General features: G+C 36.0%; 1 protein-coding gene across 1 annotated transcript in view; it reads right to left on the bottom strand.

Moving 5' to 3' along the window:
• Nucleotides 1–237: 237 nt before the first annotated feature.
• The window catches only part of LOC142231260 (phospholipid-transporting ATPase IF-like), a 43,262-nt gene continuing 19,307 nt past the window's right edge, over nt 238–24,192 (bottom strand). Inside the window, exons 5-13 of the mRNA XM_075301877.1 lie at nt 19,943–20,081; nt 19,777–19,873; nt 19,222–19,700; nt 15,219–16,032; nt 12,426–12,752; nt 12,174–12,340; nt 3,197–3,374; nt 2,259–2,692; nt 238–1,991 (exon numbers count right to left, since the gene is read on the bottom strand). Of these exons, the coding sequence (XP_075157992.1) occupies nt 238–1,991; nt 2,259–2,692; nt 3,197–3,374; nt 12,174–12,340; nt 12,426–12,752; nt 15,219–16,032; nt 19,222–19,700; nt 19,777–19,873; nt 19,943–20,081 (4,389 nt within the window). The remainder of the gene's footprint in view (nt 1,992–2,258; nt 2,693–3,196; nt 3,375–12,173; nt 12,341–12,425; nt 12,753–15,218; nt 16,033–19,221; nt 19,701–19,776; nt 19,874–19,942; nt 20,082–24,192) is intronic.

The following is a 24,192-nucleotide window of genomic DNA, read 5'->3' as shown; positions in this document are numbered from 1 at the left end:
ATTGTGTTCCACCTTAAGGCTTTAGCCGACTTTTTTTTTTAAATTTATTTTATTCCATTAAATATGTTTACAATATAATAGAAGTCTCTGCGCCGAGTAGGCTTATATAGAGACTAGTTGGCAAAAACATATATCTATCGTATTATCAATTACTTCTCATAATTAATTCAAAAATAAATTCATATTAAAATTATATTAAAATTCAACTTGACAATAAAAAATGTGTAATGATTGATATTAAATTAGTGTTTCAATTTTTCCTAGTATATATTTTTTCAATGAAGATTTGAATACCGAAATTCTAGCAATTATTTTTAGAGTTTGTGGTAGTGCATTATATTCTTGAGGTCCCGCGTATTCAATCCTTTGTTTTGTTAGCTCTGTTCTGCATCTAACAGATATTAAATTATCCTCTTGTCTTGTGTTGATGTTGTGTTGATTTCTGTTTCTTTTAAATTGTACAAGCGAAAATCCATTATTTGTCACAGCTTTAAACATATAAATCAATATGTGATTTTGATATATACCTTTTATAGGAAGTATATTGGTTGCGTAGTTTTTGAATATGTTTAATGTAGAAAAATCATTTGGTAAGTTAAAAACAATTTTCAAGGCTTTATTCTGCGCTGATTGTAACGATTTTAAAGCATTACTCTTCTTGTGACCATAGATTGTTGGTGCATAAAGAAAATGACTGTGGATTAGGGCTTGGTATAATCGCAACTTAGTATCTGCTGATAATTTGTGTTTGAATTTCCTTAATACTCCTGTTGCTCTACATACTTTTTCTTTCAGTTTTTCTATGTGTGTGTCCCAATTAAGATTATACTGCAGACATGCACCAAGATACTTTACAATTTTTTGTTCAAAAATAGGGTTGCCATCAACATAAATAAACATATCCTCATCTTTTTTTAATGCATGCGGTCTAAACCGTATGAACTGTGTTTTAGCTGCGTTGAGAGTTAGCTTATTCAGCCGTATGAACTCGCATATTAGTGAAGCATCGTATTCAATCTCAGTTTTCAAAACTGAAGGATGTTTGTAATAATATAAAATGCAAATATCATCCGCATACATGTAAATTTTGCCCTTTAAATCAAGATTTTGCAGATCATTTATATAAATTTTAAACAGCAGTGGACCTAACACACTGCCTTGTGGGACGCCACAAACTATTTGTTTAAAATTGCTATTGCTTTGCCCAATATTAACACATTGCTTTCTATTACATAAGTAGCTCTCCAATAATTTTATAGTAGGGGTTTGTATGCCATAGAATCTCAATTTGCTTAAAAGTATCCTGTGATCAACAAGATCAAAGGCTTTACTTAAATCGAAGAATACGGCCGCAACACCACTATATCCTTTATCCAAACCGTTACATATATCGTTTATAACGTTTATTAATGCTGTGTCAGTTCCAATACCTTTTTGAAATCCATACTGCCTTCTAAACATCATTTGATTCTTTTCCAAATAATCAGAGATTTGGTTGTAAATTAATTTCTCAAAGATTTTGCTAATATTTGATAGCATTGAAATCGGGCGAAACAATGCGATGTCTTGCGAGGAAGTGCTCTTAGGAATCGGGATAATTTTATGTATCTTTAATTTATCTGGATATATCGAATTTTGTATAATGCTATTAAAAATTCTTGTTAAAAATATTGTTGTTAAACGCTTTCTGATTAATAATGACTTAACTGTAATGCCATCATGACCAGAGCCTTTGTTTAGAGGCATATTTTCTAAGATATTTTCTAAAGCACTATTATCAATTTTATTCAAGTTAAATATTGTTTGAGAGAGCCAAAGAGTACCAAAATTGTTAATGTTATCATCTGGATGTACTGGAATGTTATTGCGAATAATATGTATCGTCTCATCAAAGAATTGATTAAAGGCATTTGCTTTCTCGGAATCACTAGACAGTAACTCCCCATTTACATCTTTAAGACCATAGTTTATATTTGATTTGCTACCCATTTCTTGGTTTAAGAAACGCCATATCTTTTTCGTATCACCATTACAGTTTCTTATTGACTTCTTATAAAATTGATCAATTAAATATTTTTTGGAATGTTTTACAATTTTACTTAATCTTGAAATTTGGTCATTTAAATCTTGTTTTTGTTTGCACTTTTTTCTTCTTTTTATCAATTTTTGTTTATATCTTATTAAAGCCATTAAGTTTTCTGTCATCCAGGGTGTTATTTCTTTGCGAATGTCGGTTTTGTAATTACGCATTTTCGTACCAAACGATATTGCATTTTTAAAACACTCAACAAAATCATTACATTGTTCCGCTGGGTCACAAATGCTTAAATTCATTTCCAGATTTTCGTCCAAATATCTTCCAACCATGTCATAATCCACAATGCTTAATTCTTTTTCAATTCTTATATCCCAGGTCTTCTCTGTGCGTAGTATACAATTAATATAATTATGATCCGTCAGACCATTTTCAATAGAACAAATCTGTACAAAGTTTTGTAAATTCCCAAAAACACCATCTATGGAGGATTTGCTACTTGGTCTAGTAACCATATTGTGTAGAGAATTCAAATTATATTCGGCAAATATATTCTTCAGGGCAATGGAATGCGTCGATTCACTTTTAATATCTATATTGAAATCTCCAACAAATAGACACTCACCCCAAGAAAACTTCTGTAGTATAATTTCAATACTTTTGAGAAAAGTAATTAAATTACATTTTTGAGACCTGTATATATTAATAAGATGAAGTTGCTTGCCACCAAATTTGATTTCCGGGAATGAAACAACTATCACATCTACAAAGTACTCGCTTTTTTTATACAGAACTTCATATTTCAACACTTCAGATACGTATACAGATGCTCCTCCATAACCATCGCTTCGGCAACAGTGTATCGCTGAATAACCAGCAATATTATATAGCCTAGTAACATTTTCATCAAACCAAGACTCTTGAATTGCTAGAATTTTCGGTAATTCCCTAAACTTATTTAATTCAGATTTAAATCTATTAAATTTCAACAACGATGAAACACTTCTTGTGTTAATGGATAATATATTGATAAAGTTATAATTTAATTTTTTATACATTTCATTAAAACATTCTATATCAGAAAAATACATATTGTGAATGAGTGACAAAAATCAATCAAATAAAAATGTAGATTTGATTCAAAAACAGCTTTGCTATTACATGACTCCTTCATCTGCATTATCATCATCTTCACTGGAACTATCATCAGCAGGCACAATTACTCTGGAACGTCGCATTCCTTCTACGGTTGATTTCTTTAACAGTTTATCAACATCCTCCTTTGTTTTAATGAGGATTTGATTGGATTTATCATGTTTCTTCACAAACACGTTACTTCCTTTGTAGTATACAAATTGATATCCAACTGATTTGGTAGATCTCGCATAATTAAAAAGTTCTTGCGTTTCCTTAGACAAATAGTCATTGATGTAAACATTTTTCAATTCTTCACAATCTTTAAGTTTATTTTTCTTCTCCATAAAATGTTTTTTGTTCTTAAATTTTGAGTCTATAGATTTTGTAGAAGTCTATCAAATTCTGTCCAGATCGAGTGATAGTTAAATGTATGTATTTGGGACAAACCTTTATATATAGCACCCAACACATTTGACGTAATGTGATATGGTATCGAAAATTTAGATCTACAAAGTGGTGCAGGGTATAATATAGTCGGCCCCGCCCGACTTTAGACTTTCTTACTTGTTTATTATATTATAATTACATATATTATAATTATACTATATAGAATTATTTTTTTTACATCTAAGCCAAAACTTAATGAACCAATGAAACCAATTATTTCCGAAAATTATTAATTTTTTATTTGGAAGTATGTTTTCAATTTAAAAATGTAAAAATGTTCAATCATTATTATACCCTTCACCACTACTGTGGTACAGGGTATAATAAGTTTGTGCATTTGTATGTAACGCCAAGAAGGAAAAGTCTGAGACCCATCGTTTAATATACCGATCGTCTTAGAATTAAATTCTGAGCCGATTTAGCGATATCCGTCTGTCTGTCCGTCTGTCTGTCTGTTGGTGTATTTTTGTGTGCAAAGTACAGCTCGCAGTTTTAGTCCGATTGTCCTAAAATTTGGTATTGGGTCCTGTTTCGGCTCAAAGACGATCCCTATTGATTTTGGAAAAAAACGGTTCAGATTTAGATATGGCTGCCATATGTATTTTTCACCGATCTGGTCATAATTGGCGTGTATATCAACCGATCTTCCTCAAATTCCGTACATCCGAATATTTTATGAGTCTCGAAAAACTTGCCAAATATCAGCCAAATCGGTTCAGATTTAGATATAGCTCCCATATATAGCTTTCGCCCGATTTACACTTATTTTCACGAAAATGTCGTGTCACGCGCACACCTCTACTACCGAAGATGTTCTTTTAATTCAATTTTTTATAACTTAGTTTTTTCATACTTTTAATGGGTAATTTTAACTTTTTTGGTTTCAAATAGGTTAAAAACAGAGTAAGAATTCATAAAATGGTACAAATCATTTAAATTTTGTCAAAAAAAGTGCTAAATCCAATCTGAATAAATTGTGAATTTTTGAAAATATTTGAGGTCAAACGTTTCCGACAAGCTTTAGAATCCATTAAAAATTAAAAAAAATTATAAAAATTATTTATTTGACAAAATATCACAGAATTGTTTAATTTACATCCAAAACATTGAATTCGGATCACACCTAAAGAAGTGATGCAAACTCAGTGTAACGGCTGTTGAAATGGAGGACTTCCGTCCTATGACAAGCCCATGTTAAATTCATCGCTTCTGCGTCAATTTTGCACCACTTCCGGATCCAAAAAAAACATTTTCATTACTTTTTTGGCGACGCTTTTTTTTGCTGGGTATTTTAAAGACACGAAATCTTTGGCCTCACGACAATATTTTTTTTTCTGTGTATTTACCATATCATTTTTGCTGTAAAAAACTCTGGGCTTGTTAAAAAAATTATTTTTTTATTCTAAAACTAAATCCCAGATCTGTTTCCTGTGGTTCAAAGTATAAAAATCGTCACATGACGGGTTAATATTATTTAAAACATTGATATTGTTTTTCGTTTTACATAAATACAATCCTTATCAATTTTTTTGTGGAAATATTAATTGCGTAGGTGTGAAATATCTTCGTCATAAAGTACTTAATAATTGGAATTGTAATTGATTTAACAAATAAAAATTGTTTATATCTACATATGCGCTATACACCATAAGGTCAATATATATGAAAAACCATTGTTAATGGTTCAAGGTTAATTGCAAATATTCATTTATTTCGGCATTAATTATGAGAAGCTCAGTCCAAGAATAGCCTGCGTCAGATCGTGACAGTCAACGAGATGGGGATCAACTGACGCACACGGTAGACTAATGAACTACCCAAACAATGGCGACTATCTGACCGTTTCCAGACAAAAGGTATGGTTTCCTTCGTCACAGCGGTCAGTTTTTCATAAGTAAGAAGTGCATCACTGGTGGTAGCCAAATGGACTGTGCAGTTATCAAAATTTTGTAAAACATGATTTTTCGACATTCTAACATAGATTGGTAGAATTCTTGATTTTGGTAGATTTTGCTTCATAAATTTTCTAATGAAATAAACTTTTGACAAAATTTTCTATAGAAATAAAAATTTTACAAAATTTTCTATGGAAATAAAAATTTGACAAAATTTTCTATGGAAATAAAATTTTGACAATTTATATATATATGTTTTTCCGATTTCGACAAAAATGGTCAAAATACCAACATTTTCCTTGTAAAATCACCACTGCTTAGTCGAAAAGTTGTAAAATTGACTCTAATTTTCCTAAACTTCTAATACATATATATCGAGCGATAAATCATAAATAAACTTTTGCGAAGTTTCCTTAAAATTGCTTCAGATTTAAATGTTTCCCATATTTTTTATACCCTGCTCCACACTGTGGAACAGGGTATTATAAGTTAGTGCATATGTTTGCAACACCCAGAAGGAGACGAGATAGACACATGGTGTCTTTGGCAAAAATGCTCAGGGTGGACTCCTGAGTCGATATAGCCATGTCCGTCTATCCGTCTGTCCGCCTGTCCGTCTGTCCGTCTGTCCGTGAACACATTTTTGTAATCAAAGTCTAGGTCGTAGTTTTAGTCCAATCGACTTTAAATTTGGCACAAGTATGTGTTTTGGCTCAGAATAGATACCTATTGATTTTGGAAGAAATCGGTTCAGATTTAGATATAGCTCCCATATATATCTTTCGCCCGATATGGACTAATACGGTCCCAGAAGCCAGAGTTTTACCCCAATTTGGGTGAAATTTTGCACTAGGAGTTCAGTTAGTAGTGTAGTCTAGTGTGCCAAATTTTATTGAAATCGGTTCAGATTTAGATATAGCTCCCATATATATCGTTCGCCCGATTTACACTCATATGACCACAGAGGCCAATTTTTCGCTCCGATTTAGTTGAAATTTTGCACAGGGAGTAGAATTAGCATCATAGCTATGCATGCCAAATTTGGTTGAAATCGGTTCAGATTTAGATATAGCTCCCATATATAGCTTTCGCCCGATTTACACTCATATGACCACAGAGGCCAATTTTTTGCTCCGATTTAGCTGAAATTTTGCACAGGGAGTAGAATTAGCATTGTAGCTATGCGTGCCAAATTTGGTTGAAATCGGTTCAGATTTAGATATATCTCCCATATATAGCTTTCGCCCGATTTACACTCATATGACCACAGAGGTCAATTTTTTGCTCCGATTTAGTTTAAATTTTGCACAGGGAGTAGAATTAGCATTGTTGCTATGCGCGCCAAATTTGATTGAAATCGGTTCAGATTTAGATATAGCTCCCATATATAGCTTTCGCCCGATTTACACTCATATGACCACAGAGGCCAATTTGTTGCTCTGATTTAGTTGAAATTTTGCACAGGGAGTAGAATTAGCATTGTAGCTATGCGTGCAAAATTTGGTTGAAATCGGTTCAGATTTAGATATATATCCCATATATAGCTTTCGCCCGATTTACACTCATATGACCACAGAGGCCAATTTTTTGCTCCGATTTAGTTGAAATTTTGCACAGGGAGTAGAATTAGCATTGTAGCTATGCGTGCCAATTTTGGTTGAAATCGGTTCAGATTTAGATATAGATCCCATATATATGTTTTTCTGATTTCGACAAAAATGGTCAAAATACCAACATTTCCCTTGTAAAATCGCCACTGCTTAGTCGAAAAGCTGTTAAAATTACTTTAATTTTCCTAAACTTCTATTACATATATATTGAGCGATAAATCATAAATAAATTTTTGCAAAGTTTCCTTAAAATTGTTTCAGATTTAAATTTATCCCATATTTATACCCTGCTCCACACTGTGGAACAGGGTATTATAAGTTAGTGCATATGTTTGCAACAACCAGAAGGAGACGAGATAGACACATGGTGTCTTTGGCAAAAATGCTCAGGGTGGACTCCTGAGTCGATATAGCCATGTCCGTCTGTCCGTCTGTCCGTCTGTCCGTGAACACATTTTTGTAATCAAAGTCTAGGTCGTAGTTTTAGTCCAATCGACTTTAAATTTGGCACAAGTATGTGTTTTGGCTCAGAATAGATACCTATTGATTTTGGAAGAAATCGGTTCAGATTTAGATATAGCTCCCATATATATCTTTCGCCCGATATGGACTAATACGGTCCCAGAAGCCAGAGTTTTACCCCAATTTGGGTGAAATTTTGCACTAGGAGTTCAGTTAGTAGTGTAGTCTAGTGTGCCAAATTTTATTGAAATCGGTTCAGATTTAGATATAGCTCCCATATATATCGTTCGCCCGATTTACACTCATATGACCACAGAGGCCAATTTTTCGCTCCGATTTAGTTGAAATTTTGCACAGGGAGTAGAATTAGCATCATAGCTATGCATGCCAAATTTGGTTGAAATCGGTTCAGATTTAGATATAGCTCCCATATATAGCTTTCGCCCGATTTACACTCATATGACCACAGAGGCCAATTTTTTGCTCCGATTTAGCTGAAATTTTGCACAGGGAGTAGAATTAGCATTGTAGCTATGCGTGCCAAATTTGGTTGAAATCGGTTCAGATTTAGATATATCTCCCATATATAGCTTTCGCCCGATTTACACTCATATGACCACAGAGGTCAATTTTTTGCTCCGATTTAGTTTAAATTTTGCACAGGGAGTAGAATTAGCATTGTTGCTATGCGCGCCAAATTTGATTGAAATCGGTTCAGATTTAGGTATAGCTCCCATATATAGCTTTCGCCCGATTTACACTCATATGACCACAGAGGCCAATTTGTTGCTCTGATTTAGTTGAAATTTTGCACAGGGAGTAGAATTAGCATTGTAGCTATGCGTGCAAAATTTGGTTGAAATCGGTTCAGATTTAGATATATATCCCATATATAGCTTTCGCCCGATTTACACTCATATGACCACAGAGGCCAATTTTTTGCTCCGATTTAGTTGAAATTTTGCACAGGGAGTAGAATTAGCATTGTAGCTATGCGTGCCAATTTTGGTTGAAATCGGTTCAGATTTAGATATAGATCCCATATATATGTTTTTCTGATTTCGACAAAAATGGTCAAAATACCAACATTTCCCTTGTAAAATCGCCACTGCTTAGTCGAAAGCTGTTAAAATTACTTTAATTTTCCTAAACTTCTATTACATATATATTGAGCGATAAATCATAAATAAATTTTTGCAAAGTTTCCTTAAAATTGTTTCAGATTTAAATTTATCCCATATTTATACCCTGCTCCACACTGTGGAACAGGGTATTATAAGTTAGTGCATATGTTTGCAACACCCAGAAGGAGACGAGATAGACACATGGTGTCTTTGGCAAAAATGCTCAGGGTGGACTCCTGAGTCGATATAGCCATGTCCGTCTGTCCGTCTGTCCGTCTGTCCGTGAACACATTTTTGTAATCAAAGTCTAGGTCGTAGTTTTAGTCCAATCGACTTTAAATTTGGCACAAGTATGTGTTTTGGCTCAGAATAGATACCTATTGATTTTGGAAGAAATCGGTTCAGATTTAGATATAGCTCCCATATATATCTTTCGCCCGATATGGACTAATACGGTCCCAGAAGCCAGAGTTTTACCCCAATTTGGGTGAAATTTTGCACTAGGAGTTCAGTTAGTAGTGTAGTCTAGTGTGCCAAATTTTATTGAAATCGGTTCAGATTTAGATATAGCTCCCATATATATCGTTCGCCCGATTTACACTCATATGACCACAGAGGCCAATTTTTCGCTCCGATTTAGTTGAAATTTTGCACAGGGAGTAGAATTAGCATCATAGCTATGCATGCCAAATTTGGTTGAAATCGGTTCAGATTTAGATATAGCTCCCATATATAGCTTTCGCCCGATTTACACTCATATGACCACAGAGGCCTATTTTTTGCTCCGATTTAGCTGAAATTTTGCACAGGGAGTAGAATTAGCATTGTAGCTATGCGTGCCAAATTTGGTTGAAATCGGTTCAGATTTAGATATATCTCCCATATATAGCTTTCGCCCGATTTACACTCATATGACCACAGAGGTCAATTTTTTGCTCCGATTTAGTTTAAATTTTGCACAGGGAGTAGAATTAGCATTGTTGCTATGCGCGCCAAATTTGATTGAAATCGGTTCAGATTTAGGTATAGCTCCCATATATAGCTTTCGCCCGATTTACACTCATATGACCACAGAGGCCAATTTGTTGCTCTGATTTAGTTGAAATTTTGCACAGGGAGTAGAATTAGCATTGTAGCTATGCGTGCAAAATTTGGTTGAAATCGGTTCAGATTTAGATATATATCCCATATATAGCTTTCGCCCGATTTACACTCATATGACCACAGAGGCCAATTTTTTGCTCCGATTTAGTTGAAATTTTGCACAGGGAGTAGAATTAGCATTGTAGCTATGCGTGCCAATTTTGGTTGAAATCGGTTCAGATTTAGATATAGATCCCATATATATGTTTTTCTGATTTCGACAAAAATGGTCAAAATACCAACATTTCCCTTGTAAAATCGCCACTGCTTAGTCGAAAAGCTGTTAAAATTACTTTAATTTTCCTAAACTTCTATTACATATATATTGAGCGATAAATCATAAATAAATTTTTGCAAAGTTTCCTTAAAATTGTTTCAGATTTAAATTTATCCCATATTTATACCCTGCTCCACACTGTGGAACAGGGTATTATAAGTTATTATACCCTGCTCCACACTGTGGAACAGGGTATTATAAGTTAGTGCATATGTTTGCAACACCCAGAAGGAGACGAGATAGATACATGGTGTCTTTGGCAAAAATGGTCAGGGTGGGCTCCTGAGTCGATATAGCCATGTCCGTCTGTCCGTCTGTCCGTCTGTCCGTGAACACATTTTGTAATCAAAGTCTAGGTCGCAGTTTTAGTCCAATCGACTTCAAATTTGGCACAAGTATGTGTCTTGGCTCAGAATAGATCCCTATTGATTTTGGAAGAAATCGGTTCAGATTTAGATATAGCTCCCATATATATATTTCGCCCGATATGGACTTATATGGCCCCAGAAGCCATAGTTTTACCCTGATTGACTTAAAATTTTGCACAAGAAGAACAATTAGTACTATAGTCAAGTGTGCCAAATTTCATTGAAATCGGTTCAGATTTAGATATAGCTCCCGTATATATCTTTCGCCCGATATGCACTAATACGGTCCCAGAAGCCAGAGTTTTACCCCAATTAGGTTGAAATTTTGCACAGGGAGTAGAATTAGCAGTGTAGTCAAGTGTGCAAAATTTTATTGAAATCGGTTCAGATTTAGATATAGCTCCCATATATATCGTTCGCCCGATTTACACTCATATGACCACAGAGGCCAACCTTTAGCTCCGATTTAGTTGAAATTTTGCATTGGGAGCAGAATTAGCATTGTAGCTATGCGTGTTAAATTTGGTTGAAATCGGTTCAGATTTAGATATATCTCCCATATATAGCTTTCGCCCGATTTACACTCATATGACCACAGAGGCCATTTTTTTGCTCCGATTTAGTTGAAATTTTGCACAGGGAGTAGAATTAGCATTGTGGCTATGCGTGCCAAATTTGGTTGAAATCGGTTCAGATTTAGATATAGCTCCCATATATAGCTTTCGCCCGATTTACACTCATATGACCACAGGGGCCAATTTTTTGCTCCGATTTAATTGAAATTTTGGACAGGGAGTAGAATTAGCATTGTAGCTATGCGTGCCAAATTTGGTTGAAATCGGTTCAGATTTAGATATAGCTCCCATATATATGTTTTTCTGATTTCGACAAAAATGGTCAAAATACCAACATTTTCCTTGTAAAATCGCCACTGTTTAGTCGAAAAGTTGTAAAAATGACTCTAATTTTCCTAAACTTCTAATACATGTATATCGAGCGATAAATCATAAATAAACTTTTGCGAAGTTTCCTTAAAATTGCTTCACATTTAAATGTTTCCCATATTTTTTTACTAACATTGTGTTCCACCCTAGTGCATTAGCCGACTTAAATTTTGAGTCTCTAGATTTTGTAGAAGTCTATCAAATTCTGTCCAGATCGAGTGATATTTAAATGTATGTTTTTAGGACAAACCTTTATATACAGCCCCCAACACATTTGACGGATGTGATATGGTATCGAAAATTTGGATCTACAAAGTGGTGCAGGGTATAATATAGTCGGCCCCGCCCGACTTTAGACTTTCCTTACTTGTTTTTTACTAAAATTACCCAACATACATTTTGAGTCTATAGATTTTGTAAAAGTCTATCAAATTCTGTCCACATCGAGTGATATTTAAATGTATGTATTTGGGACAAACTTTTATATATAGCACCCAACACATTTGACGGGTGTGATATGGTATCGAAAATTTAGATCTACAAAGTGGTGCGGGGTATAATGTAGTCGGCCCCGCCCGACTTTAGACTTTCCTTAATTGTTAATTCTTAATTTAATTTCCTTTATTTTTATATCAAATCAGATATTTTTTATTTGCTATAAATTTGATCGATCTTGTTCATAGTTGACTTAAAACTACAAATCATAATTACTAATACATATTACACTTTACTAAATTTAAATTTAAAAATCCCATTTGGCCAATTGAATTCTTGTTTAACGATAGCCATTATAAAATCGGGCAATAGGCAAGCAACTGTTGTTATTATACAGTAAAGCCATACTGGTATAGAACCCAACAGTTTATTATAGGCCCAATACAAATCGGTATCCAATTGTCTGAAATAGAGATTATTTAAAATTTTAGATTTCAACATTCATTTATAATTTAATCAAACAAAAAAAAAACATTATCCATACTTACAAATTAAACCAATTATACAAGACCATAGTGCCAATATAGACCATTATAGAAAAAAATATAGTGGCTATATAGAAATAACTTTGATATTTGGTTTCTATCCAAAGTTTCAAATTTACTATCACTATGACGATATGCATCAGAAGGGCACAATAGCAGGCCAAATCAGCAGTTTGTCCCACATTTAGAATCACATCATTGGAGGCAAATATGAATGATGTGAAATAGAAACATATGACCGCATGATACACACCAGAGATATTCCACTTAAAGAATGGAGTCCAACGAAGAGGTTTATTCTTTGCATTTTTGGTATACAATTCCGGTTGGCTACAAAAATTTAAAAAAGGAATAAAAACAAGAAGTCAGATTCTAAATCTTTATATTTTGAGTCCGGCTTTTAGTTTGTTTAAGCCTACAATGAAAAAATTATTGAGCTATTAGGAAAGATTATGTAACCTAAATTACATATGTTATTAAGAACATATATATTTAAAACAAAGAATTTTAATTAAAAGAAAGTTCGCAATCGTTGCTTTAAATTTTGTTTTCATATTATTTAGCACACAAATCTTTAAAATGTGCGCCTCTCGCGTTAAAGTGTTTTTTTTTTTTTTTAATTAAGCAAATTTTTGTTTTTTAATGTAAGCAAAAATAAACTGATATATTGAATATCTGAATTAAGAATAACAAGTAACATAATTTTAAAGAATTTTTCTGAATTATTAAAGTCAAGTTGACCTTAGCCCAAAATTTTTTTCTTTCATGTTATGATACCCATTTTTAAGTAGAATCACTTAATTATAAAGGCAATACAAATTCATTGAAAAGTTTATCGACTTTTGGATAAGGAAAAAAACTTTATGGTAGAGAATTGCGTCTTCCATGCTAAGCAAAATTTGCATTCGTATTTTAAAGACATGAAATCTTTGACCTCACGACAATATTTTTTCAGTGTATGGTACAATAAAGAAATTATTTTTATTCCCTTTTTATACCCTCCACCATAGGATGGGGGGTATATTAACTTTGTCATTCCTTTTGTAACACATCGAAATATTGCTCTAAACCCCATAAAGTATATATATTCTGGGTCGTGGTGAAATTCTTAGTCGATCTAAGCATGTCCGTCTGTTGAAATCACGCTAACTTCCGAACGAAACAAGATATCGACTTGAAACTTGGCAAAAGTAGTTGTTATTGATGTAGGTCGGATGGTATTGCAAATGGGCCATATCGGTCCACGTTTACGTATGGCCCCCATATAAACGGACCTCCAAATTTGGCTTGCAGACCCTCTAAGAGAAGCAAATTTCATCTGATCCGGCTGAAATTTGGTACATGGTGTTAGTATATGGTCTCTAATGACCATGCAAAAATTGGTCCACATCGATCCATAATTATATATAGCCCCCATATAAACCGATCCCCAGATTTGGCTTGCGGAGCCTCTAAGAGAAGAAAATTTCATCCGATCCGTCTGAAATTTGGTACATGGTCTCTAACAACTATGCAAAAATTGGTCAACATCGGTCAATAATTATATATAGCCCCCATATAAACCGATCCCCAGATTTGGCTTGCGGAGCCTCTAAGAGAAGCAAATTTCATCCGATCCGGCTGAAATTTGGTACATGGTGTTAGTATATGGTCTCTAATGACCATGCAAAAATTGGTCCACATCGGTCCATAATTATATATAGCCCCCATATAAACCGATCACCAAATTTGACCTCCGGAGCCTCTTGGAAGAACAAAATTCATATGATTCAGTTGATATTTGGTACGTGGTGTTGATATATGACCTCAAACACCCATGCAAAAATTGGTCGAAATCGCTCAATAATTACATATTGCCCCCATATAAACCGATCCCCAGATTTGACCTCCGGAGCCCCTTGGAAGAGCAAAATTCGTCCGATTCGGTTGAAATTTGGCACGTGATATTAGTATATGGTATCCAACAACCATGCAGGAATTGGTTCATATCAGTCCATAATTATATATATAACCCCCATATAAACCGATCCCCTGATTTGACCTCCTTTTTTGGGGATCGGTTTATATGGGGGTTATATATAATTATGGACTGATATGAACCAATTCCTGCATGGTTGTTGGATACCATTTGGTATCCAATAAATGATGCCTTTTGGAGAAGCAAAATTTATCCGGTCTGGTTGAAATTTGGTACGTGGTGGTAGTATATGATATTTAACAACCATGGACCAAAAGTGGTCCATATCAGTTCCGATCCCGAGATTTGGTTTTGGAGCCTCTTGGAGGAGAAAATTTCATCCGAGTCAGTTGAAATTTTGTACATTGTGCTAGTATATGGCTGTTAACAATCATGCCTAACTAAGTCCATATCGGTCTACAGTTATATATAGCCCTCAGATAAATCGATCCCCAATCGCACAAAAATTGGTCCATGTCAAGTTCATAATTGTATATAGAACCCATATAAGTGACCCCCATATTTCCATTCTGGCTCCCTACGTACCGTGCAAAAGTCCATATCGATTCGTAATTATTTGTAGACTTACCTACACATACCTTTTTTGTCTAATATATACCACGTATGGACTAACTCACAATTTAGAAAACGATTTAAGATACCACAACCCAAGTAATTCGATTGTGGATGACAGTCTTTCGTAGAAGTTTCTACGCTATCCATGGTGGAGGGTACATAAGATTCGGCCTGGCCGAACTTACGGCCATATATACTTGTTATATTTAAGTACTCAAGTAAGTAAAATTCGTTCTCTACATTTCTAAGAACCAATCACTCACCTCATAAGCAACTCCTCCGAATAGGGTTTCTCGCTTAAGGACAAAAACAATATGGGCAATGTAGTATAGATCACATTGTACAAAGTCATGGGTAAAGAATCAAATGCCGACGTGGTCGAGAATAGATTTTGAAATTGGAATAGGAACATTATTCCCATAAGAAAGACATCCTTATAGAAGAAATATAACAGCAGCAATGATAACCGTATCGTATTATAATGCCCATGAACCAAGAGCAAACGTTTAAGCATCGAAAATTTGGCAAATGCAAAATCAGCACATTGGGCTGCCTGGTGGCCTTCCTTCCCCATAACACCAATACCCACATGGGCCTCTTGAATCATACTGACATCATTCGCACCATCACCAATGGCAGCAGTAATAAATTTCTCTGGAGCATTTTTTATCAACCATACCACTTTACTCTTTTGCAAAGGACTTAAACGGCAACATAAAACTGCAGTACATTGTATGGCTATATCTCGAAATTCTGTGGGCGTTTCACTCAATGCCACCGCCAAACTTGTACCATCGATCAGTAAAGCAAAATCTTGATTTTTTCCAAATTTCATATGAAAATCCACATTATCCAAATGATCCAGCATCTCCTCCTTATTCTTACAATCGGTGATGATATATCGAAGGGAATTTTGTGTTATATGACCACATGAAATGGCTATATTGAGAGCAGTTTCCATTTTATCACCAGTGAGGACCCAAGTTTTAATACCAGCTTGTTTCAAAGAGATCAAAGTATCGGCCACATTATCTTGTAGGGCGTCTTCAACGGCAGTAGCTCCCAAAAGTTCTAGATCTGAAAAAAAGGAAAAGATGAACATTAACTGAAATGCAAAATGCCAAAAAAAAAACAAGTAAGTAAAGTCTAAAGTCGGGCGGGGCCGACTATATTATACCCTTCACCCCCATGTAGGCCAAAATTTGTGTTACCATCTCAACTACTTCACATTTGCTGGAAGCTATATAAAGGAGACAATTTTTTTACTTCTACAAAATCTCTAGAATTAAAATTTAAATCGGCTAACGCTATCCAGTTAATTGGAGGAAACTTCCATTGAAAATGGGTCTAAAATGTGTAACAGTCTACCATATTTCCCCAACTCTGGTGTACGTATATATGGGAGCTATATATAATCTGAACCGATTTTGACTAAATTTGACATGTATAGTTAGAATAATAATTCTGCTATCTATGCGAAATTTCACGTAAATGGGAGTATAACTCTGGCCCCCGTGGTTATATGAGTGCAAATCGGACGGAAGATATATATGGGAGCCATATCTAAATCTGAACCGATTTCATCCAAAATTGCCACAATTACCTATACTACTAAACGTACTCCTTGTGCGAAATTTGAAGCAAATCACAGCAAAACCCTGGATTTTGAGCCCATATAAGTTCAAATCGGACGAAATATATATATGGGAGTTATATCTAAATCTGAATCGATTTTGACCATATTTGGCACATACAATAGTATCGTTAAAAGTACCGCTTGTGCAAAAATTGAAGTAAGTCAGGGCAAAACTCTGGGTTTTGAGACCATATAAGTCCAAATCGGGCGAAAGATATATATGTGAGCTATATCTAAATCTGAACCGATTTTAACAAAATTTGACACACTTAACGATACTATTAAACGTACCCCTTGTGCAAAATTTGAAGCAATCACGGCAAAACTCTGGCTTTTGTGGCCATATAAGTTCAAATCGGACGAAAGATATATATGGGAGCTATATCTAAATTTGAACCGATTTCAATCAAATTTACTAAACATTGGTAGAATGTCAATTCTACCCTCTGTGCAAAATTTCACGATGATCGGTAGTAAACTTTGGCCTCTGTGGTCATATGAGTCTAAATCGGACGAAAGATATATATGGGAGCTATATCTAAATCTGAACCCATTTGGCTGATATTTTGCAAGATTTTCGAGACTCATCAAATATTTGGATGTACGGTATTTCAAGAAAATCGGTTGATAAACACGCTAACTATGACCAAATCGGCGATAAATATATATGGCAGCTATATCTAAATCTGACCCGATTTTTTCCAAAACCAATAGCGATTGTCTCTGTCCCAAGAAACGGCCCTATGCCCTATGCCAAATTTGAGGACGATCGGACTTAAATTGCGAGCTGTACTTTGTGCACAAAATTACATATACAGACAGACGGACGGACGGACAGACGGACAGACGGACATCGCTAAATCGACTCAGAATTTAATTCTAAGCCGATCGGTATACTAAAAGATGGGTCTATGACCAATATTTCTTGGCGTTACATACAAATGCACAAACTTATTATACCCTGTACCACAGTAGTGGTGAAGGGTATAAAAAGTATATACGGCCGTAAGTTCGGCCAGGCCGAAGCTTATGTACCCTCCACCATGGATTGCTTAGAAACTTCTACTGAAGACTGTCATCCACAATCGAATTACTTGGGTAAATACGTATATAATTAAGTTTGACAACATTTTCTATAGAGGTAAAATTTGGACAAAATTTTCTATAGAAATGCGATTTTAACAAAATTTTCTATAGCAATAACATTTTGACAAAATTTTCTATAAAAATAAAATTTTGACAAAATTTTCAAAAGATTTAAAATTTTGACAATATTCTCTATAGAATTAAAATTTTGACAACATTTTCTATAGAAATAAAATTTTGCCACAATTTTCTATAGAAATAAAATTTGACAAAATTTTCTATAGAACTAAAATTTTGCTAGATTATTTTTGACTCGAATGGCAACCATGATTATGAACCGATATGGACCAATTTTTGTGTGATTGGGGATCGGCTATATATAACTATAGACCGATATGGACAACTTTTGGCATGGTTATTAGCGGCCATATACTAACACCACGTTGCAAATTTGAACCGGATGGGATGAATTTTGCTCCTCCAAGAGGATCTGGGGATCAGTTTATATGGGGGCTATATATAATTATGGACTGACATGGACAAATTTTTGAATGGTTGTTAGAGACTATATACTAATACCATGTACCAAATTTCAGCCGGATCGGATGAAATTTGCTTCTCTTAGAGGATCCGCAAACCAAATCTGGGAATCGGTTTATATGGGGGCTATATATAATTATGGACCAATATGGACCAATTTTTACATGGTTGTTAGAGACCATATACTAACACCACGTACCAAATTTCAACCGGATCGGATGAAGTTTGCTCCTCTAAGAGGCTCAGGAGTTCAAATCTGGGGATCGGTTTATATGGGGGCTATATATAATTATAGACCGATATGGACCAATTTTTGCATGGTTGTTAGAGACCATATACTTATATCATGTACCAAATTTCAGCCGTATCGGATGAAATTTGCTTCTCTTTGAGGCTTCGCAAGCCAAATCTGGGGATCGGTTTATATGGGGGCTATATATAATTATGGACCGATGTGAACCAATTTTTGCAATGATGTTAAGGACCATATACCAACACCATGTGCCAAATTTCAGCTGGATCGGATGAAATATGCTTCTCTTATAGGCTCTGCAAGCCAAATTTGGGGGTCAGTTTATATGGGGGCTATACGTAAAAGTGGACCGATATGGCCCATTTTCAATACCATCCGACCTACATCAATAACAACTACTTGTGCCAAGTTTCAAGTCGATAGCTTGTTTCGTTCGGAAGTTAGCGTGATTTCAACAGACGGACGGACAGACGGACGGACATGCTCAGATCGACTCAGAATTTCACCACGACCCAGAATATATATACTTTATGGGGTCTTAGAGCAATATTTCGATGTGTTACAAACGGAATGACAAAGTTAATATACCCCCCATCCTATGGTGGAGGGTATAATTAAAGACTAGTTGAAGCAAACATCCCTATATCTTATGTGAAAATATTTGTTCTTTTTTTCACTCGAGAAAGATAACACTTGTATTCTTATTTCGAAAGGTATAAAGGAGACAGACAATAAAACCACATTAAATTACCTCTCTCAACTTTTGCATAGCAATCCTCATTAAGTTTCTGACGATGATCCAAAGAAATACTAGCCTCTTTTAATTCTTCAAGAAACTTTTGATATTCATCCGCATTGATTTGCCTTCTGGCAATTGCCAAAGTCCTTAGACCCAATCGAGCAAAATCTGTTATATGACCATCGGTTTTTGTAACCATATCCTTGGAATCTTCGCTGCACAAGGGAAATATACAACTTTCAGCTCCTTTCGTATAAATCCATATCAAACCATTATTGTCTTTGACAATAACACTCATACGTTTACGTTCCGAGGTAAATTCCAAAATATGTAGTCTCACAAATTCTTTGGCATTGATAGAATCCTCATGAGGAGCAACTATGCGAACTTTAAGTATTTCATCGTCATCTCCTGTATAAACTAAACCCAAATGGGCGCATGCTTCAACTAAAGCTTTCTCATCCGCACTAGAAGATTGATAATCTAGAGATCTGAAATGAAGTCATCAAAAATATTCCATTGCCATTGGTGTCTAGTAAATTTTTTGACATTAGGTATCTTACTTACTGTATGGTCTTCGAAATTTGTCTCTGGAAATTCGTTAGTGCTGGAAGTGCCTTTTGTATATCATGTGATACTTGTTCCTCGAAAACTTTATGCAATGCTGAAAATGTATGCAATCCAAATATTAATTATTTTTTTGTTTGCATGATATCAACGCAAATATACTTACTCTTCTCTACACCGTTCGAATTTACTTGTATTGGTGTTTCTATTTCGTTGAAATTTTCACTACTATTCCCATCGATTTCACCTGCCACCTGTACTGTATGACATATCGCTAGAGCTTGGAAAAAGTCTCTCTGATTCATCTAAAAACAAAGAATAAAAAGCATTAAAGTTATCTTCAAAATAACACAAGATTTTAGACTATATAGGGTGATACGGTCAAAATTTGGTCAAGGGAAAACGCGTGTAAATCGGTGAAATCGTTTATTTAAAAAATCAAATTAAATTTCTTTTTCAAGTTCAATTAGTATAAAATTCAGGAAAAATATTCAGTTAGGCTTTCGCTTTTCCAAATCCGAATTGCCGGGCCTCACGCTTGACACCTGCCATCAGATTTTGTACAGCCATCTTGTCCACCTTCTTCGCCGCAGAAAGCCAGTTTGCCTTGAACTGCTGCTCGTCCTTAGCAGTTTTTTTGGTCTTCTTTAGGTTCCGCTTGACAATAGACCAGTATTTCTCAATTGGGCGGAGCTCTGGCGTGTTGGGAGGGTTCTTGTCCTTGGGAACCACCTGCACGTTGTTGGCGGCGTACCACTCCATGGCCTTTTTACCGTAATGGCAAGATGCCAAATCCGGCAAGAACATTACGGATCAACCGTGTTTCTTCAGGAAAGGCAGCAGACGTTTATTCAAACACTCTTTCACGTAAATTTCTTGGTTGACAGTTCCGGAAGCTATGAAAATGCTGCTTTTCAAGCCACAGGTACAGATGGCTTGCCAAACCAGATATTTCTTTGCGAACTTTGACAGTTTTATGTGCTTGAAAATATCTGCTACCTTTCCCCTTCCTTTTGCCGTATAAAACTCCTGTCCCGGAAGCTGCTTGTAGTCGGCTTTGACGTAGGTTTCGTCGTCCATTACCACGCAGTCAAACTTCGTCAGCATCGTCGTGTACAGCCTCCGGGATCGCGCTTTGGCCGTCGTATTTTGTTTATCACTGCGATTTGGAGTCACTACCTTCTTGTAATTCGATAGTCCGGCTCGTTTTTTGGCTCGATGCACGGTTGTAGACGATACACCCAGCTTATTTGCGGCATCTCGGAGAGAGAGGTTAGGGTTTCGCTTGAAACTACCGGCAACTTTCTTTGTCGTCTCAGCGGCTTCCGGGTTTCGATTTCCCCCCGACCCAGACTTCCTGGCTGTCGACAAACGTTCCCCAAACACTTTAATTACATTTGTAACGGATGAGTTGGTAACTTTTAGCGATTTTGCCAGCTTTGCGTGCGAGTAGCTCGGATTTTCGCGATGCGCTAGAAAAACTTTGATACGCTGCTCTTCTTGCTTGGACGGCCTTTTGACAACTGAAAAGTGAATTCCAAAATCAAAATAGGAGCAACATTCTACACACACACACACACCTTCAAAATGAGGGGTGTTCAGGTTTTTTAAATACAAAATTGAAAGAAATACGTCAAGTTTATATTGACCAAATTTTGACCGTATCACCCTTTAGTATATAAATTAAATATGTTACAACAATTGGTGCCAGATAGGTTAGGTTAGGTGGCAGCCCGATGTTTCAGGCTCACTTAGACTATTCAGTCCATTGTGATACCACTTTGGTGAACTTCTCACTTATCACTGAGTGCTGCCCGATTCTATGTTAAGCTCAATGACAAGGGACCTCCTTTTTATAGCCGAGTCCGAACGGCGTTCCACATTGCAGTGAAACCACTTAGAGAAGCTTTGAAACCCTCAGAAATGTCACCAGCATTACTGAGGTGGGATAATCCACCGCTGAAAAACTTTTTGGTGTTCGGTCGAAGCAGGAATAGAACCCACGACCTTGTGTATGCAAGGCGGGCATGCTAACCATTGCACCACGGTGGCTCCCTGGTGCCAGATTATTTTGATAAACATTCGTACAAAATCGGGAGATCAATTTATACTGGCGTCGAAAAAAAATCGACCTACCCAGATGTCCAAGCAGTAACTACCCTGCGGGAAATGGACCAACCACAGGACCGGTACAGAACTAGTCCCTGGTGTGCATGGACCAGTCCTAGTTCTGGTCAAGACGTATGGAATGGACCGGTCACTTTAACATGCGTTTGTCATTGACGGAGTAAATTTACACTTTAGGACACGCCATGGACTCGTTCCTAAGGACACGTCCTGGGGCATTTTAGTAGTAGCACTTCATAGACAGGTCCTCATGGTTCAGTCTCGGACAAACTATTAGAAATCTTTTTCAGCTTGGTTATTGAAAAAATTTTTGAAAAATGTTGAACAATAGGTTATTCCGGTAATTCTTCTTCACTAAATGTGTAGATCCAATAAGATTTTTATATAAAGTGAGTATGGAAATAATTAAATTATCACTATTTAAAAACAGCGACAAACCGGATCACCAGTACAAGTCCTGTGATAGGTCCGTCAGTGGCAATTTGCACCATTTCCCGTAGGGTACCAATGATATCCCATCCTCCTCCCATGTTAATGTTATTCAGAAGGTGTTCCGGGACATCATCAACGCAGCAACCACTCGCTTCATACCCGCTGGTCGAATTGCCCAGGAGTCAGTGGCAATTTGCACCATTTTCCCGTAGGGTACCAATGATATCCCATCCTCCTCCCATGTTAATGTTATTCAGAAGGTGTTCCGGGACATCATCAACGCAGCAACCACTCGCTTCATACCCGCTGGTCGAATTGCCCAGGTGAGGCCAAACTTCTCAGCAGAAGCGGCGGGACTCGCAGACGATCGTGATGAATGCCGTCGTGCCAACCCTGCACACAAAAACAAATTTTTCTGATTCAATCACGAAATTAATTGATCCAATTAATTTTTAATTGAAATGTCTTCAATCACAGAAATGATAGTATCAATTAAAAAATTAATTGAGGGCCAATTAAAAAGTTAATTGATCCAATTAAAAAATTAATTGATACTATTATTTTTGTGATTGATTTTTGTTTCAATTAAAAAATTTGTTGAATCGATTAAATTTTTAATTGAATATTTTTTAAAACTCAATTAAAATTTTAATTGGAAAAAATTTCGTGAAATTTTCTTGTGTGTGCTGATCCTAGAATCGGGGAACAGGGTTAGAGCACCCGAAACAATGTAACCAGCTAAGTTGTGGTCAACAGTAAGAACTCTCTCGAACCCCGTTACAAGGGATGATAGGATCTCAGTCACGTTTGCCGACGTCGCGTTGACTGATGCGAAGAGATGGGCGAGGTTTTTTAACCAGCAGTTTATCGAGCAACCCGAGAGTGATAGAGCAAAAAGGCGAGCCATTCTTCGCATTCGTGATCTCCGAGCCAGGGACACACCACAATTTACCTCAGCCGAAGTTACCAATCATTATCAACCGTGCAAAACCATCCAAGGCGCTGGGCCCCGACGAAATTCTATGCTAATGTTGAAGCATCTGAGATTAGTAGAAGTTGAATTGGAATCGCACATTACTTGTATACCCGATGTCTGGGAAATAAACAGGATGATTAGTGCAACTGACGCCAGAGAAAGACTCGATCAAGATTGAGGCGTACAGGCAGACCTCCTTCCTCTAGCCAATATCTAATGTACTTGCCGTTCTACTCCTCCCTGGCTTTGCGAAGCATTTTCCAGCTGCTAACCACCAACGTGGGCTCCGTAACATAAATAAAGGAACAAACACATTCGCAGCTGTGTAACAGGACGTTCCTCGTGGTTCTCTATCTATCAAATGCATTCGATACGGTTAATCGTGACAGATTTTTCAAGGATATCGTAAAACTTTCCTGAAGGTAGGGTTCTTAATTATATGTGCGCGCGCCAGTCCTATGTAGTATTTAAAGATAAAATGCCAAGGCCTCGTAGAGTGAAACTGGAAGCTTCCAAAGGTGGGATCATATCTCTAGCACTATCCAACCTCCACTTATTTTCTAATCAACACCAAATGACATTGAGATTGTATCATATGTGTACGACTGTACAATTATGACATTCGGGCCCTTGCAGATGAGGTCTGCGATCGGTTAAACATATGCTTTTAGACCAATTTGATTGATAGATATTTGAAGATATCCGCCATCAAATCCTCAGCCACACTATTCACTACATGGACTGCAAAGGACGTTGGCAGTTAAATGTTAGAGTTGATGACATAACAATTCTGACAACAAACTACATCACGATTCTCGGGGTCACATTCGATACGACTTTAAGTCGTATGCCCACACCACTGGAATTTGTGAAAAGTTCCG

This window comes from Haematobia irritans, chromosome 3 (genome assembly GCF_050003625.1).
Source record: "Haematobia irritans isolate KBUSLIRL chromosome 3, ASM5000362v1, whole genome shotgun sequence".
Taxonomy (NCBI): Eukaryota; Metazoa; Arthropoda; class Insecta; order Diptera; family Muscidae; genus Haematobia; species Haematobia irritans.
The sequence above is the reverse complement of the archived record's forward strand: the minus strand, read 5'-3'. Positions and strand labels throughout refer to the sequence as shown.